Below are 19,552 nucleotides of genomic sequence, written 5' to 3'. Positions count from 1 at the left end.
AAGTCTTCAAGGGTCAAGTCCAGTTGTCATGTCCCAAGGCGCTAATTGCGGGGGGGGGCGGGGAATGGGGGGGAAGGCTTCTAACATTACTTCCTGCATTTTCCAAGTTTTGTGGGAAATGTAGTCTTTTTTTAATGTTTATTTATTTTTGAGAGAGAGGGAGTGTGTGAGCCTGGGAGAGGCAGAGAGAGGGGGAGGGAGACAGAGGATTTGAAGCTGGCTCTGTGCTAACCGCGGGGGGGGGGGGGGGGGCGCGGTGGCGGGAGGCGTACTGGACCGCAGGAAGGGTGAGATCACGACCTGAGTCAAAGTGGGATACTTAACCTACTGCGTCACCCAGGCCCCCTGGGAAATGTAGTTTTAAACGTCACGGGCCTACCGCGCAGCATTCTGGGAATCCAGCTTGGGGGCTCATTCTGCGCAAGTGCACATCCAGCCCTATCTCTTTCCGCGGGCCTTCTCTGCCTGAAGAGGACAGGATCTCGGCTTCCTTGGGTCTGTGGGGGAATAGAGGCTGCGCGCCGGGGGTGAGAGCACTGGGGACACGGCTTCGCGAAGTGTGGGGCTCTGCCAGGTCGGGTAGGTTTGTGTGCGGCGAAAGCCAGGGGGAAGTTCGAGGAAGCTCCCGGAAGATTCTCCCCTCCTCCAGCCTCTGTGCATGTGCGGGGGGGGGGGGGGGGGGGGGGTTGGTTCCCACCTACTTCTGCGGAGCAGGTGGGGCTGAGTCCCCTGTCTGGAGAAGGTACTTCCTGTGGGCTCTGGGTGCTGGGACTGTGGGCAGTGGAAAGGGAATCCGCCTTTATGATGTTTTCGATGAACACGAGGCTACCAACAGTAGCTTGTGCATTAGTCTGAGAATTAAGTGTGTGAGTTGCTGTCACAAGATGCTTTGTTCCCTTTGGTATTTTATTTAAGCCTCACAATTGCCTTTAACATTCCATGTTAAAAAGTGAAAGGAACTTACTGGGGACGGAATGATATACCTGAGGGCACGGCTGGTAGGTGAGAGAGGCTGGAATAAATACAAGTAGATTTTACTCCCTACTTCTTACTCTTTCCAATATCCGTTCTGCCCCAAACCCAGAGGTGAAACCTCTGGAGCTCTTAGCAGAATCCCCAAATTTTCAGAGGAGATATGATTGTGAAGTGAATATGGACAGAACCTCACAATGTGGTAAATATTTCCTGGGATTTGTGGATTCTTTTTAGAGCCGCTCCTTCAGACAGAGACTCTTGAACCTTCCTGCGCTAACCTATCTCCATCCTCAGAGGCACATTCTGATAATCTAACGCAGTGCTGGCCAGTAGAAAGATAACACAAACCAAACATAATTTAAAATTTTTCAGTAGCGACAGTGAAAAGATTAAAGAGGTGAAATTTGTTTTACTGATGTGTTTAACTCAGTATATCCAAATTACTATTTTGATTTGTGAGTAGGCACACTTCAGGTGCAGTAGTTGCATGCAACTAATGACTACATTACTGGATTTGAAGTGAATTCCAAAGTCACGTTTAGAGTGTTAAATGGAGATTTCAAATGCAGTAAATTTGTTTCTCAGACCTGGATCCAAGCCCCTCTGGAGGAAAGTAGGTCTTAAGATAGGAAAATGAGAGCCCTAGAAACCATTGTCAGCTCTTCTGACAGATCCTTCATTGGAGTTTCAGAACAGAGGCAGAAGGTTCAGGAAAGGCACAGGTCCTGATTTTCTATACCAGAAGCAGTTCTTGATCCCTGTACAGCATGAGTGATGTATATTCAGGAGTATTTTCATGAATTGTGTAATTTTAAACAGCTAGCTTACCCCACCTCCACCGCCCCCCCCCCAATAAATCCTGCCAAAATATGACTCTTGGTAATGTCATCACACCCCTGAAGCCATCACAGACTGGACAGTGGCACTGGACCTCCTTGCAGAAGGTGGTAACTTGAGGTTGAGAGGGGTGGGTTACTGTCATGCTGCACAGGAACAGGCACGTCACTGGATGGCTGGTGAGGACATGATGCCCAGGGACGATATAACCAGTCAGAACTGGTGAAATCTTAAACAGCACCCAGTTTCCTTCATTCTCCCTTCTTTCCAGATTCTGAGCTGCCCTCACTCTATGTCCATCAGCACATATGGCATCTAGTTATGCGATGCTCCCTCTTTCCTGAATGTAGGTAATAATAAAAGGAGAGTAGAAGAAAGGCTTTCTATATTGGACACTTTGGAAGCCCAAAATATTGGGCCTGAAAGAATGATTTTTGTAAAGACACCCAAGGCAGAATCAAGAACTAAGCACAGTACTGTTTACTTAAATAGATAAGTACTATAGGCATCTTATTAAAAAATATGTCTTATAAGTTGCAACCAAGTTAGAACAAAAAGTTAGAAAATATATTTCTTGCATAAAGCATCCCATCTTTATTTTGGAGTTTTCTGGGGAAGTTCTAACTCAAGGTATAAAGACAACACAAACTTGATTAACAATCACATCTAAGTAATTTTTTTAACAGTTTAAATGAAGGTAGAAGGTTTTACCTTTGTATGCCTGAATTTGTTTAACCAATCTCCTTTTGTTTTATTTTGTGTTTTTTGTTGTTGTTCTTAATTAGAAGGGGACATAAATTGTTAATTCATCGACTTTTGAGTTACACAGCAGTGAAAAGACAAGTTTAAGCCGACATAATCATATTGGAGATGCACTTGTTCAGGTACTGCCTCTGTGTGGTCCCTCCTGTTCCTTCTCAAGAATGTCAAAGGGACATTCTTCTATAGGGAAACCTTTTTTTCTAGCTGGTGTTATGGAAATTTTTAGGCAAATGAAAATAGTTGTAAGGCAGACCAGGTGTCTCATAACTCTATTTTTCTTTCCTCTTCCTCAGGAGAACCTTTTCATTTCTTTACATTCTTCATGGAGCAGCAGAAAATGAACATAGCTCAGGTGAGTTCTGTTTTAATAATCTGTTTGTTTTATAGTAGATTTTATAAGGGCTTAGGTATCTATTCACATGGAAAAGTAAAAATAGAAATGGATCAGATGCCTTCATAGGTGGAAATACAGATGAAGAGCAGAGCAAAGGTAGCCTGTGGATATATGTAGATGCTCTTGTATTACAATTTTATCAAATTGGAGCTCTAAATCTATTTTTGAATTTTTGGTAGCCATGTCAGAGTGTTAGACAAACAATGCTTTTAAAGGTCAACACTGATGAGATGATTACGCAAACTGATACCTCATAGAATGTTAAGACATTTGAAGTTCAAAAAAAATCTGTTTTTCTTTTGTTTTTTTTTAATTTTTTTTTAACATTTATTTATTTTTGAGACAGAGAGAGAGCATGAACAGGGGAGGGTCAGAGAAAGAGGGAGACAGAATCTGAAACAGGCTCCAGGCTCTGAGCTGTCAGCATAGAGCCCAACGTGGGGCTCGAACCCACAGACCGCGAGATCATGACCTGAGCCGAAGTCGGACACTTAACCGACTGAGCTACCCAGGCACCTCCCCAAAAATCTGTTTTTCGAGTAGGTGATTTAGTTAACAATTTGTCAGTAATAACTCTAAAATAATATAGAACATTGTCTCTACTTGTTCTTCAGTAAAAGTAGAAGACATAATGCTAAATGTGAACTTGGTCAATTCTGTTTTCCAGAAATTCAAACATAAGAGTTGAATAAGACATTTTTTCTGATGAATCAACTGAATATCCTTAAAATTACTGTCCATAAATATTTTGAGTACCCTTGGTATTTGGATTGCTCAGCAGACAGTTTAAAATTGTGTTCTGTTTCAAATGTTTAAATACTTTCTATTCACACTTGGTTTCTCTCCCACTTGCCTATCATATCCAGTGACCAGAGACTTGACTGTAATCACATCCTTGAGTCTTGTCAAGTCCTTTCTTTACCTGACTTTTCTGAGCACTTGTCTCTGCTTCTCACTCTGCCCTTCTGGAAAATTTCTTTGTTAGTGTCTGTGACACCCTCCGCTGGCTTTTTCCTTCCCCTGCTGCTATCTTTGTGGAGTCATCTACTTTCCCTTGTACTTTCATGTGGCTCATCCCCCATTTTTGTCCTTGGCCTTTAATTTGCTCTATTATCTTGGTATGGTTTTATTCTCTTTATTTTTTTCTGAACTTTATTGAGATTCAGTTCATATACCATGCCATTCACCCATTTTAAGTGTAGAATTCAATGATGTTTTAGTGTAAATGTGCAGATATCACCACACTCAATTTGAAAATACTTTCATCACCTTAAAAAGCACCTCTACATTTTATCCCTTCTCATCTGCTCATTTGCCTCTAAGCCCCAAGCAACCACTAATCTATTTTCTGTCTGTATAGATTTGCTGACTGTATTATTTCTTGTAGGAGGGTTCTGCCTATGACAAATTTTGTTTTTGTTTATCTAGGAGGGTTTTAATTTTTCTATTTTTACTAGTTATATAATTCTTGGTTGACAACTTTTTTTCTTTCAGTATTTGTCATACATCATTTCATTACCTTCTGTCCTCCATGGTTTCTGATTAGTAATCTGTTTTTAATACTGTTGTACATGATGAGTCACTTCTTTCTTGCTACTTTCAGTATTGTCTCTTTGTCTTTGTATTTGACAGTTTGATTTCCATGTGTTTAGGTGTGGATCTCGCACTCTAAATTTATCCTACTTGAAGTTTGTTGAGCTTCTTGGATTTGTAGATTAATGTTTATCATGAAATTTGGAGACTTCTTGGCCATTGTTTCTTCAAATATTCTTTCAGACTTTCTGTTTGGGACTCATGCATATGTTGGTAAGCTTAATGCTATCCCATATTTCATTTTCTGTCATTATTTTTTCTTTGTTTCTCACACTACATAATTTCAGTGGGCATATTGTCCACTTTTTTCTTTCTTTCACCTGCTCAAATCTGCTGTTGAACCCCTCCGGTGAAATTTTGATTTAGTTCTTATATTTTTCAACTCTTGAGTTTCTATATAATTTGTATTTGTTATATTTCTATCTCTTTATTGATATTCTTTATTTAGTGAAATTTTTTTTATATTGTCCTTTAGTCCTTGGACATTGTTTTCTCTAGGTATTTGACCATATTTAAAATAGCTGATGTAAAGTTATTGCCTAGTAAGTCTAATGTCTGCTTCCTTAGGAGTAGTTTCTATTAATTATACCTTTTCTGCATATATGTCTTTCTTTCTTTTCTTGTTTACTAATATTTTTGTTGCAAATTGGACATTTTAAATAAAATAATGTGACAACTCTAGAATTTCTCCTCTCCATAGGGGTCATTGTCAAAATTTATTTTGTTCAGTGACTTTTTAAAAAATTCTGTAGAGCCTGTGTTTCTTGTCATCTGAGGCAGCTAAAGTTGTCTACAGAAATTTCTTTAAATGCCTAGAACCAGTAAATTTTCCAGTCTTTGCTAAGGAGATCTGTGCATGTTTGGGAATTCCTTCTACAGTCAGACAGGCAGTTAATAACTTTGCATTAGCCTACACTTCCTTCTAATGCCAAACTCAGAGTCACCTAGAATTGACAGCTTAGACCCTTCTCACATCTTTCCTGAGCATACTCACAGCCTTGGGTGTATGCACAGCTCTGTGCAAGTATATGACCTCCTAGATTTCAGGAATATATCAGAGCTTTTCAAAACATTTATGGACATCTCATTATCCAGCTTTTCCTTTCAAGCTTCTTAGTTAAGCCATTAATTGCCCCAGCTGTTATCTACCACCTCAGATAGCCATTAAGTTAAACAAATGCCTTTAGTTGTTGTTGTATTTAATGTTTATTTATCTTGAGAGAGAGAAAGCATGTGCATGTGGGAGGAGCAGGGAGAGAGGTAAAGAGAGAATTCCAAGCAGGCACCATGCTGTTCGCACAGAGCCATTACAGAGCTCAATCCCACAAACTGTGAGATCATGACCTGAGCCAATACCAAGAGTCGGACACTTAACCGACTGAGCCACCCAGGTGCCCTGCCTTTAGTTGTTTTTGACAAATGCCTGTGAAAATAAGGCTTTTCATGCTCTGAGCTAGCTCAAATAAAGGCATCCTGATAACCAGGGTCTTTTAGGAAACCACCAAACAGGTCAAATAATGACAGTTTTCTGTGAATGAGGCTTTGATGGATCTCCAACCCAGTTCTGCTGTTGTTGTGGTTGCCAGGCTTCTGGTTGCAGACCATTGGTTCTCAAACTACTGCAGAGTTGGGAGAGAGAGGGATGGGAACAGGGTAAGTTAAAAGGATATGGATCACCATCCTTACTATGATTCCGCTGGTTTTTTTTAATGTTTTGAAGATAGCCTTTGTTAATTTCTATAATTTTGCCAGTTTTTTCATTGTTATTTATGGGCAAGAGAAATTTCTTAGATCCTTACTTCAACATTTATATTTACGTCACTTGTCAGCTTATTTTTTTTTAATCCAAGGGATTTCATTAAGTCAGATAGTAAAGAGATTGGCAAAATGAAAGCAATGCCACTTTTCTCACTAATTTTTTTAGTTTTGGAGGATATAATTAAAAATTTTTTTAGATTAAATTTTATGAGGGGTATTCCTGTTCTTTTGTTTGTTTTAGTTACCAGCTACTGAGTTTCACACACAGGAGGTACTCACTTAGTAATACCGAAGACATGAATGAACAAATAATTGGATACATAACACTGGGGGGAAAAACTTGCTTCTATCCTATTATTTCTTAGTCTTTTTCTTTTTCTTTCCTATTTATAATTGTGATAAGAACACTTACATGAGATCTACTCTCTTAGCACATTTTTTATGTGTATAGTACAATACTGTTAATATAGGTGAGCTACACAGCAGATCTCTAGAACTTAATGATTTTGCATAACTGAAACTTTTTACCAGTTGAACAGCAACTCCCCAATTTCCCCTCCTCCCAGCCCCTTTGAAGTGCTTTGTTGTGGAAATTTTCCCTTTTCTCATTTTCTAAGATTCTACCCTTTCCTGACTCTTACTACTTTTCAGAAAACTTTTTATTTAGCTTTGTGGCCTATACTTTATTTGCCACCCTCTTTAATATTCAGGCTTCCTCAAATACTGTTTGGTATTTTTCTTTCCTCGGTCCCATATGGGATACATAGCAAGCATATAGCTCAAATTGTTGTCTGTTTGCCTCTTAAAATTTTAGGTACAACCCAAATTGCTAATAATTCCTAACTTCTTGCCGTCATTTTAGACCTCGCTTCTGTGTTCTAAAACCATGTGTATACTAGTTTAAGAGATAGGTCCAGTTTTATGTTCACAGACCCTTCAAGAACATGAACAGATCTGTTCACTAAAACTTCTAACATTTATTTTCCTTTTGTTTTCTAAATGTCAGTGTTTAGCATCAACATTCCAGAAGCTGCTCGTACAGTTAGACTAGGTGTTTGCACAAGAAGGTAGTTATCAAATTGGTTGTTGCTGCTGCCCTGTGATTATATCCCTATCATTATATTCATTGTTGTTACTTCAGTTAAAATAATGTTCTCTTATATTGCTCTCTATGGTTCCAACTCCCTGGTAAGTTGTTCTTTGCTCTTCATGAGCTCTAGATTTATGTTATCTTTATGTATTTATTTATACCTAAGTTTGATTGTGTAAAATATTTTCACAGCTTACATGTTATCTCTTCTTTGTCTCTCATTATTTACAATGATCATGCCTGAAGAGGGAATGAACATCTTAGAATTCTCTAAATACCCACGGTAATCACTTGGGATGTAGGGGAAGAATTGTAGGAAGCCTCTATACATTGAATTTTTTTGTCTTAAAAAAATCTATGGTTTATAAACAGATATAAATGAATTATAGTAAGTTAAAAATCTTGATAACTGAATAACTCCACAAAGACAAAATTAGGTCAGAAATAGATGCCTTTTAAACCATTTGTTTTAAAGCTTAAAAGTAAACAGGAAAAATAGTAATTCTCAAAGATACTTTCTTTTCACTTAATTCTGAATCCATGAATAAAATGTATTGTCACAGGGGTCTGTGTCATTCGAAGACGTGGTGGTCGAATTTACCCAGGACGAATGGCAGTACATGAGCCCTGCTCAGAGGACACTGTACAGAGATGTGATGCTGGAGAACTATAGCCACCTCATCTCAGTGGGTAAGCATACCTTAGTATGTGACTTCCTCTAGGTTACATTTACTTTTTTTAAAAGTTAACAAAACACATGGACTCTTTGTAGAGATTAATGTTGTACAGGCTTTTGAGTAAGAGGTCCAAGATAACTGAAGCCTTTAAGGAAACAGAAACAATGTTTATGTTACTACTTTCCATGGAAAACTTCAATTGAGCACATTATTTTGCTTCTCTTGCTGCTGTTAACTTTCTACACCTTTGGAAACCAAAAAGCCAATGGATCTGGTCTATATATACCCTCAATTGTCATGTTTACAGGGTATTGCTTGACCAAACCCAAGATGATCTTCAGGTTGGAGCAAGAAGAAGAGCCCTGGTCCTTAGAGGAAGAATTCCTAAACCAGAGGTACCCAGGTGGGTGAGCACTGACAAAAGGAAACACTTGGGGTAGTTCAACTTAGGGGAATACCTTGGAAAGTTTGTTTTATCCTTGTAAACAGCTCTATTGAGATAGTTTACATATTGGACAATCCACCCATTTAAAGAGTACAATTCGGTGGCTGTTCATATATTCACAGATATGTGTAAACATAACCACATTCCCATTTTCATCACCTCAAAAAGAAACCTTATACCCTTTAGCTATTGTCTCCCTTCCTCCTGTCCCCTACAGCCTTAGCAATCACTGATCTACTTTCTGTCTCTATAGATATGCCTATTACATTTCATGTAAATGGAATCACACATTATGTGGTCTTTTATGATTGGTTTCTTTCACATAGGATTACAAGATTCATGTGTATCAATATTTCATCCTTTGATTGACAAAATAAGGTCTCATTGTTTGTTCATTCTTCAGTCATTAGATGTTTGGGATTCTACCTTTTGGCTATTATTGAATAATGCTAATAGAAACATTCATTTACAAGTTTTTGCATGGATTTATGCTTTTTTTTTGACATGTGTTTTTATTTATTGAGTTATACTTAAGAATGGAATCACTGGGTTTTATGGTAACTATTTCAGGAACCTCCAGACTATTTTTCACAGTGCCTGCACCATTTTTCATTCCTAATGACAGCATATGAGGGTTCTGATTTTTCCACATCTTCACCAATAATTGTTATTATCTGACTTGTAGCCATCCTAGTAAAAGAGAAGTGATGTATTAGTGAAGTTTTGATTTGCATTTCTATATTAGTCATCTGGCCTGGCATAATAAAATACCATAGTCTGGGTGGTTTAAACAACAGAAATTTTTCATAGTTCTGGAGGCTGGAAGTCCAACATCAAGGTGCCAGCATAGTTAATTTCAGTGAGGCATCTTCCTGGCTTGCAGATGACTGACTTTTGACTATGCCTTCATATGGCCTTTCCCGTGTACTTGCATGGAGAGAAAGAGAGCTGTGATGTCTCTTCCTATTCTTCTAAGGACACCAACCCTATAAGAGTTGGAGCTCTACAATTATGACTTCATTTAGCCTTAATTATTTCTCCAAAGGCCTTATCACCAAATTACATTGAGGGTGAGGGCTTCAACATATGAATTGCAATTCAGTCTATGACAATTTACCTGTTCACTAGTGATGTCAAGCATTTTTTCATGTGCTTGTTAGTATTTGTGCAAACTAATAAACAATTTCAAGAATTTCAAAAATTATAGTTTCAATATAACTCTTAGAGCAAAAAGGTAAAATCATCCTGAGCGTGTTTACTGAAAGTTTTTGTTGTGAAACTATTAAAACAGATTGTGTAACATAAAAATTGACATAAATTTTGGACCATGCATGTTTCCCAGTCACTAAATATAAATGATTTGATCATATTAGTTAGCTAAAAAAGATATTCCTAAATAAGTATCTTTGAAAGATTGTAATAAAAGGATAGTAAAGTTATTAAGTCAAAAATAAAATAGTATAGGGTTTCATGTTCTCATTCAGGTTTGAATTTAGGCAATAAATGCATAACTTAAAAAAAAACGCCCTCTAGTCAAGAGCACAAGTTATGCATTTGAATGACTACACCAAACAATATCATACCAATTATCATAAAACACAAAATAATGAAGTACTAAGAATTTAAAATTCACCAGGATTAGGAGGTAATAATGTACTTTATCTGATTATATTAGACATGCTATGAACATTAAATAAGTATGCCTATATAAACGTAGATGATATTTATATTAAAGGGAACCATATATTTGTACATGTATCCTAAAATCAAAGAACAAGCCTTTCAAGTTCCCATGGATTTATTATAAGATAGTGAAATGCAATATTAGTCTAAAAAAGAAAACCTCAATAAATCCAAATTAGAATCCCATAAATAGTAATCTGAACATATTTTGATAAATCTAGAAATTAATGATAACATGAGTAAAAAAAATCTATTGATATGGATATTTCAAAGATTACCTCTTTTAAACAACATATAAATACAAAAGGATATCAAATCCAAAATTGTATGACATTTATAAAAATAAATATGCATATTATTAACATTAGGATATGTGTAAGTTAATGAACAGAGGTAAATTGGTAGTCTCCTAGTAATAAATTAAGCAAGAACAATAACAAAAATGTACTAATACAAGCAGAATTTAAAAGTGAAATTAAAAATTAATAAACTGGAGGATTGAGAAATTGTTGTATGTTTCTTAGAATAAAAAACAGTAAAATGAATGAAATTTGAGCTAACCCTAACAAAAACAAAAGAAAAGAAGCACTTATGTGATAAATTCAAGATTGTAAAATTTAATGCAATATCAAAGCAAATCTTATTCATAGAAGTGATGTGATAGGATTTGCTCTGTTAGATATGTAAAGCTGTGAGAGTTAAGTAGTATGAAACTGGAGGTGGGATAGTTTAATATAATAGTGAAACAGAAAAGAAAGGTCAAGAAAAACACATATGCTTTATAGATAATTGGTCTTTGACAGGTGGTTCTATTCCCACAGATCAGTGGAGAAAGAATGTTGAGGTAATCTTTTGGATCTACATGAAAAATGGGATTCAGGTGGCTTAAAGTCCTGATTTTCAAAGCAAAACTAGAAATATTCTATATGATAATGAGAATGTGTTCATGACTCTGCTTAGGGAAGAAATTAATAGGATATAAAAAGTATTAACTGGGGGAAAGATGGAGTAATGTATTTTGTTTTACTCTGCCCACTAAGTACAGCAAAATGTATACGTGTGTGTGTATGTGTGTGTGTGTGTGTGTACAGACATAAACATAGACCTATATATGTATATGTATATGCATATTATATATAAAAGTATATATATATATATATATATATATATTTGTGTGTTTAGAGAGAGAGAGGGAGAAAGACAGAGACAGAGAGAGAGGGAGAGAGGGGAAATGTAACATTCTGATAGATAACAAAACAATGAAGGTGAACTAGGGGCCTTGGCACTTGATAAAATACAGGGTGGTTAGTGTTAGGAAAATGCTGGTAGGGACCCTGATCTCTTACCCTTCTCCATTGTTAATAGACCAGCCCACTCCTCCAACTCCCAAAGGTGTCTGTGGAAGTTTAGTCCACACTTGGCAGTAGTGAAGCTGCAATCCACTTCTTTTGTTGGCATGATTTCAGAAGAGGTTGGCTAATACTGAACATTAATTTTGATAAGTCCTATTTATTAATTTTTTCTTAAGGATCATGCATTTATTGTGCTGTCTAGAAGTATCAAAACTCAAAGTAACACAGATTTATTCATGTTTTCTTCTAGAAATTTTTAAATTTCACATTTTATATTTTATGATCCACTTGGTAGTTTTCATAGACAGGATGAGTTATGTGTTAAGATTAAATTTTTGAAAAGGGGAGTCTAGTTATTCTAGCACCATTTTATTGAAAAAATTATCATTTCCTATTGAATAGCATTTCCATTGTTCTTAGAAAATGGATGAACATATATTTTGTATATGGTACATAAGTATAAATATATGTGTATATTTGTACTTTTATTCTGTACATTTAAGACTATATATTTCTGTGGTATCTCTATTCTTTTTTATTTATCTACATATTTATTCTTCCCCAGTACCACATTAATTTTATTACTCTAGATTCTTAATTAGACCTTGAAGTCAGGTAATGTGAGTCCACCAATTTTCTTCTGTATAAATTTTAAAATGATCTTCTTGATATTTACAAAAAGCATGCCAGCTATTCAACTGGGATTGTATTGAATTTATAGATCAAAAGAGGATTGATATCTTAACAATATAGATTCTTCCAATCAATAAAGAACATATACATATCCTTTTATTTATGGTTTCTTTGATTCTTTTTATCAGTAGTTTTCAGCAGATACCAAGTATTTTGTTCTTTGTTTTTTCAGCACTATGGTAAATCATATTCCTTGTCAGATTTAAAATTCCAGTGATAATTGCTTGTATATAATTGGCTTTTGTATATTGGCTTTGCATTTTGCCTTGCTGAAAACAGTTATTAGTTAAGGAGCTCTTTTGAAGATCTTCTTGGGGCTCTCTGGGTAGACTTACTGTGTATCGTTTATTTCTATTCTTGCTTTATTGCATTGGTTGGAACTTCCACAGTCTGGAATAGAAGTGCTGAGGGTAGACAGCCCTGTCTTTTTCCAATCTTAGTATTCAGTCTCTTATTCTTAAGTAAGTCTCTTATTTTTTTTTTTTTAATTTTTTTTAACGTTTATTTATTTTTGAGACAGAGAGAGACAGAGCATGAATGGGGGAGGGTCAGAGAGAGAGAGGGAGACACAGAATCTGAAACAGGCTCCAGGCTCCGAGCTGTCAGCACAGAGCCCGACACGGGGCTCGAACTCACAGACCGCGAGATCATGACCTGAGCCGAAGTCGGCCGCTTAACCGACTGGGCCACCCAGGCGCCCCAGTAAATCTCTTATTCTTAAGTATGATATTAGCTACAGGCTTTCTGTATATTCCCTTTATAATAGGTTAATGGATGGAATTTGAATTTTGTAAAATATTTTTTCCCTTAAATGATGTGATTTGTCTTCATTCTTTAGATGATTAAGATGATGGATTACATTGATTGACTTTTAAATATTGCAATAGTTTGTATTCTTGGGATGAACCCCCACTTGATCCTGATAAATCATTTCTTTTCATATATAGTTCTTTTTGATGCTTTTTTTTGAGGATTTTTACATTTATGTCATGAGGGATATTGGTCTGTCGGTTTCTTTTCTTGTGTTTTCTAGAAGAAATTATGTAAAATTGGTATATTATTATTATTATTATTATTATTATTATTATTACTTTTAATGTTTGGCAGAGTTCACTAGTTACTACCATCTGATCCTGGAGCAGTTTCTTGGAACTACATCTTTGTCGATCACATATTCAGTTTCTCAGATGCTGACCTATTGTGTTACCTCTTCCTTCATGAATTAATTTGGTAGTTTTTTCAAATGAAATTTGTCCATTTCACTTAAATTGTCAAACTTATGGGCATAGAGCTTCCCCTAATATTCTTTTACTGTCTTTTTAGTATCGTATCAGTATTTATGTCCCCTCTTGCATTTTTTTCTGTTATTAATACTGTGTGTCTTCTCTTTTTTCTTCTTGGTTTTAGCACTTAAAAAAAATCTTCAATGAACTAAGCTTTGGTTTCATTTTTTTCTCTGCTTTCCATTTTCATTTTCATTGTCATCTTTAGTCTTTATTATTTTCTTTTTTTCTTTCTTTAGATTTAATTTGTTCTCTTTGTCAAGTTTGTTAAAGTAGAAGCTTAGGTGACTGATTAGAGGTCTTTCTTTTCTAATATAAAAGATTGTAAGCTATGAATTTATCTCTGAGAACTACTTTAGCTGCATCCCACATATTTGTATATGTTCTAAACAGTTTTTGTTTTCATTCAATTCTAAATATCTTAATTTCTTGGGAGATTTTCTCTTTGACTAATGGATTAATTGGAAGTATATTAACTTACAAATATTTTGTGTCTCTCCAGGTAACTTTGTGTTAATCATTTCTAGTATAATTTCTCTGTGGCTTGAGATTATACTTTATACAATTTCTGTTCTTTTATATTTGTAAAGATTTTTCTTGTAGTCCATGATGTGGTCTGCCTTGATGAATATTTTATGTATATTTAAGAATAATATGAATTCAGCTATTTTTAAAATGTTCTTGGGTTTTGAGAGTATAGTTATTCCAAATGCTGCTGCATCCCTTCTAGCTATAAAATTGTATTCCTGCCTCTTTTCCTTCCCCTACCTGCTGTGTTGCCACAAGTACCCTAAAACAGATTTATTTCTTTTGCAGATTCCATAGAGTAGATAGGAATGTGGTTTTAGGAATAGTTGCAGTAGTGATTGTTGTTACCATCCCTGAATGTCCTATGAATAGAACTTGCTTAGGATTCTTCATGATCTTTCCACTTAGCTCTTGGTTTGGCTCATGGAAAGAAATTTTGCAAGTGTCCAGTCCTTTATACCTGTGGCAATGGAACTTTCATTTCCTGTTAAACCTATCTAGAACCACAGGGAAATATTCCATTTTTGTTAGGCTTGAGCAGGGTGCATATTGTCAAAAAGATTTTCTGTTCTGTTAGACTATCTTTATTTCAGACCTTTGGCCAGAAGGAATAGGGTTTTCTTGTAGCTCTTTTTGTCTGTGTGTTGTTGACTTTGGATTACAGGCTTCTCCAACACTCCAGTACCCCATATAAGAATTATGGGAAACAGAAAAGCCTTGAAATCCTCTGCCATGTCATTTCTTGAGTCCCAAAGTTCCACATTCCATTTTGTAGCATCTTACTTACTTTTTTATTTATTACTGATTGATTTATTGATTTTCCAGGGATATTTTAATTGTAAGAGAGAGGACTTAGGAAGATAGATACTCCATCTTGGCCAGCTCTGGAAATAATACCTGTTTTCTTTAAATAACATGGATGAAGGGAGAGACAGTATATTTCTTTTTCTCTGTGTGTATGAATTACTAATCTCTGGGAATGTGACCTGTAACAGTAGATTACAATACATAACAAACATATAGCTATAAATTCCTTTCCATAAGAAATGTAAGATACAGAGATGTTTTCGATTTTTCTCATTTTAGGATATCTCAGCATTGATATTCACATTGAGGGGAACCAGGAAAAACAAGAGAAACCTCTGTGGCAAGTAATATTCACTAATAACAAAACATTGAGTAACGAAGAGCAGAAAGTCTTAGAAAAACCGTTTAATCTGGATATAACTCCAAATTCTTCAGGAAATATGCCTTGTAAATATGACTCATGTAGAATGAATTTGCCAGTTGTTTCTGAATTAATTATTTGTGATAGAAACTATTCAAGAAAGAAGGCTGATTACATGGATGTATGCAAAAAATTGAAGCTTGATACTAAGCATGAGAAAACTCACACTGGAGAGAAGTCTTACAGATATAATAAAAATGTAAAACCTCTCAGTTATTGGAAAAATCATCAGAAACTTCAAACCCTGGAACAATCTTTTGAATGTAATGAATTTGGGAAAATTTTACATGATAAGACTGTTTGTGTTATAGGAGAGGAATCCTATAAGGGTGATGAATTTAGGAAAAACTGTGATAACTACATGAGAACTGGCACAAAAGAGAAATGCTTTCATCTTAATGAATGTAGGAAATCCAAAACCACTATTGAGAATTACAATAAAGTTCACATGGCTGTGGCACACTATGAATGTAATGAAAGTGGGAATAACTTCAGCAGTATCTCATCTCTCACTCAATCTCAGAGAACTGCTACAGAACAGACTAGTTTTGCAAGCAATAAGTGTGATGAAAACTTGAGCCAGAGCTCAGCCCATATAGTACAAAAAAAGACACAAACTAGAGATGAATTTTGTGTGTATAATGGATGTATAAATACCTTCTACCAGAAATTAGACCTTATAGTATGTCAGGGAACTCACACAGAAGAGGAATTGTACCAGCGTGGTAAATACAGGAGGTCCTTCCATCAGAACTTAGCCCTTAGTGTACATCAGCAAAGTGAAACTGGAGAGAAGTCATTTGAATGTAATAAATGCAAGAAATCCTTTTACCAGAAAGTACAACTCATTCATCATCAGAGGACCCATCCAGGGGAGAGACCTGAGGAATGTGGGGAATCTTTTTGTTCAAATTCATACCCTGTTCATTATCCTGGAACTGATATAGGGGTCAGTCTCTATGAATGTAGTAAATGTGAGAAAACTTTCTGTCAGAAGTTAAACCTCAGTGAAAATCGGACAGTTCACACAAAGGAGAAACCTTATGATAATAGTGGATGTGGGAAATCTTACAAGAAGTCTGCTCTCGTAGTATGCCAAAGAACACACACAGGGATGAAACTCTGTCAAAGTAATGTATATGGAAAAACATTCTCCAAGATGTCACATATCAGAGAACATCAGAGAATTCACACAAGGGAGAAATCCTACAAATGTATTGAATGTGGGAAAGCTTTCTCTAAGACATCACATCTCAGAGCACATCAGAGAATTCACACAGGTGAAAAACCCTACAAATGTGTTGAATGTGGGAAAACTTTCTCTAATAAGACACACCTTAGTGCACATCAGAGAATTCATACCGGGGAGAAACCCTATGAATGTAATGGATGTGGGAAAACTTTTGCTGATAATTCAACCCTCAGAGCACATCAAAGAATTCACACAGGGGAGAAACCCTATGAGTGTAATGAATGTGGGAGGCCTTTTACCCATATATCTGTTCTCAGAGCACATCAGAGAATTCATACCGGTGAGAAACCCTATGAATGTAATGACTGTGGGAGATCTTTTGCCCATAATTCAGCCCTTAGAGCACATCAGAGAATTCACACAGGAGAAAAACCCTATGAGTGTAGTGACTGTGAAAAAACTTTTGCCCATAATTCAGCTCTCAAAGTACATCAGAGAATTCACACAGGAGAGAAACCATATGAATGTAATGAATGTGCAAAAACTTTTGCCCATAATTCAGCCCTCAGAGCACATCAGAAAATGCACACAGGGGAGAAACTCTATGAATGTAATGAATGTGGGAAAACTTTTTCACAGAAGACACACCTCAGTACACATCAGAGAATTCACACAGGTGAGAAACCTTATGAATGTAGTGAATGTGGGAAAACCTTCTCTCAGAAATCATACCTCAGTGGACATGAAAGAATTCACAAAGGGGAAAAACCTTATAAATGTAATGAATGTGGGAAAACATTTGTTTATAAGGCAGCTCTCATTGTCCATCAAAGAATTCACACAGGAGAGAAACCCTATGAATGTAATGAATGTGGGAAAACTTTCTCCCAAAGGACACACCTCTGTGCACATCAGAGAATCCACACAGGGGAGAAACCTTATGAATGCAATGAATGTGGGAAAACTTTTGCTGATAATTCAGCCCTCAGGACACATCAGAGAATTCACACAGGGGAGAAACCCTATGAGTGTAGTGAATGTGGGAAAACTTTCTCCAAGACATCACACCTCAGAGCACATTTGAGGACTCAAACAGGGGAGAAACCCTATGAATGTAATGAATGTGGGAAAACTTTTTCCCAGAAGTCATATGTTATTGCACATCAGAGAACTCATACAGGTGAGAAACCCTTTGAATGTAATATATGTGGGAAACCTTTTGCCCATAATTCAACTCTCAGAGTACATCAGAGAATTCACACAGGTGTAAAATCCTATGAATGTAATGAATGTGGGAAGACTTTCTCCCAGAAGTCACACCTAAGTGCACACCAGAGAATTCACACAGGGGAGAAACCCTATGAGTGTAATGAATGTGGGAAAGCTTTTGCACAAAATTCAACTCTCCGAGTACACCAGAGAATTCACACAGGAGAGAAACCCTATGAATGCAATGAATGCAGAAAAACTTTTGTCCGTAAGGCAGCTCTTAGAGTACATCACACCAGAATGCACACCAGAGAGGAAACCCTTACATGTAGTGAATTTGGGAAGTCCTAGTGGGACTCAGATCTTATTGGATAACATATATTAAAGAAGCTTATGTCACATAGACTGGCAATCTGTTTCCTTTTCCACTAGGCACATACATAGCTTGTCTAATTTAACAATCTGTCCTTCATTCAAGTGATGCTGGTCATGGAATATGACACTATTACATTTAATCTAAGTCTAACCTTCAAAAGTCACCTTACATTCTTTCTGTCCTATATTATACTGTATAGAGATATTTCCAGGGCAGACTTCAGTGCCATGTATTAAATATGGTAGAACATAAGGTGAAAGAAGCCAAATCTGAATAACTGGGTGAAACAACATCTCCACTAACATCTTCACAAGTTGGCTTAAAAGAAAAACATCAAATTGTACTCTGTTGAGCTTTTACAGATTTTGTTCTATTGGTTAAACACACATAGCTTAGATAATTCTGTTATGGTCGGACAAAACCCTATGAATATAAATGTCAGGAAGACCTATAAAATTCAGCCTGTCACTATGTATCAGATTTCATATGAGGAGAAAAGCTGTCAACATCTTGAGTGATCAGAAGCCTTCATTAAAAATTAGAGAAATCTCAGGGAAAAACACAAAAGCCTTTACTAGATGTTAAACATAAAATAATTAAGATTTGACCAAAATCTTATAATTTGATAATTTATATTTTAATGAATATTGAACAGTTGTTTCAGATTTTTTTCCTGAGGAAATGTATCAGTTTCAGAATTGAAGATAAAATCTTCACCTAGAACTGTTGTACCTAAATTTGTGATTTATATATAACTTCAAGTTTTATAGAAACATATAATAAAATATTCACCTGTACAGAAACTCACTGTGGAATGTGAAGTTTTAAAGATGGAGGAATAACTTAAATTCTGTGTACAACCCCAATAAATGTTTGTAGCTAGTCTCTGAGCTATGTGGTACATCTGTATTAGTTTGTGTAATAATTCATTATTGGTTATGAGTTCTAGTAGAAGACAGCAACCAAACCTCCTCTGGACCTAATCCATTTTCCTTTTTGATTTATAATTTATGTTCTTCTGTTGGCTTCCTTCAGCTTGATGCTGTTGATGCTATGAGATTTTGGCCTGCCTGCTAGTGTGGACCTGTTTTTCTAGGATATTGGAGATCCATAAGATTTCCTAAGTATCCTCGGGTATCTGGATGGGTGAGTGGGCTGAATGTTGATTCTTACATGGTTTTTTGGCCTTCATTATATCGCACAAGTGGCTTATTTTGCACTGTGTAATTATAAAGGAAATCATCTCCTCATCCCTCTTGTATGCATGTAGCCTGGGTATCTCATGTAGGCTCGTTTTCCAACCTCATAATGTATGCTCACACTGCAGCGTTGCAAACCAGTGTTATTTCTATCCTGCTTGGACAGTAGGTTTTGGAATTGGAATGAAAAAGGCTACTTTCATGTCATAAGTACCACACTGATATTGAAAAACAGACTAACTTGAGAACAGGTATTTTTTTGACAGTGGGTGGTTACC

General features: G+C 36.1%; 1 protein-coding gene across 6 annotated transcripts; it reads left to right on the top strand.

The window, feature by feature from the left end:
* Positions 1–361: 361 nt before the first annotated feature.
* Positions 362–18,965, top strand: ZNF658 (zinc finger protein 658). Of its 6 annotated transcripts, XM_045042788.1 has the most exons (7): positions 395–579; positions 2,598–2,696; positions 2,868–2,926; positions 4,621–4,774; positions 7,973–8,099; positions 8,394–8,489; positions 15,157–18,965. In XM_045042788.1, exons 4-7 carry the CDS (start codon positions 4,763–4,765, stop codon positions 18,048–18,050), a joined length of 3,129 nt encoding a protein of 1,042 aa, XP_044898723.1. In that variant the 5' UTR covers positions 395–579; positions 2,598–2,696; positions 2,868–2,926; positions 4,621–4,762; the 3' UTR covers positions 18,051–18,965. The 6 variants fall into 6 exon arrangements, with proteins under 6 accessions (XP_006939201.3, XP_044898721.1, XP_044898722.1 ...); XM_045042786.1 differs by lacking the exon at positions 4,621–4,774 and having other exon boundaries at positions 382–527; XM_045042789.1 differs by lacking the exon at positions 2,598–2,696.
* The last annotated feature ends 587 nt before the right edge of the window (positions 18,966–19,552 follow it).

This window comes from Felis catus, chromosome D4 (genome assembly GCF_018350175.1).
Source record: "Felis catus isolate Fca126 chromosome D4, F.catus_Fca126_mat1.0, whole genome shotgun sequence".
NCBI lineage: Eukaryota > Metazoa > Chordata > Mammalia > Carnivora > Felidae > Felis > Felis catus.
The sequence above is the reverse complement of the archived record's forward strand: the minus strand, read 5'-3'. Positions and strand labels throughout refer to the sequence as shown.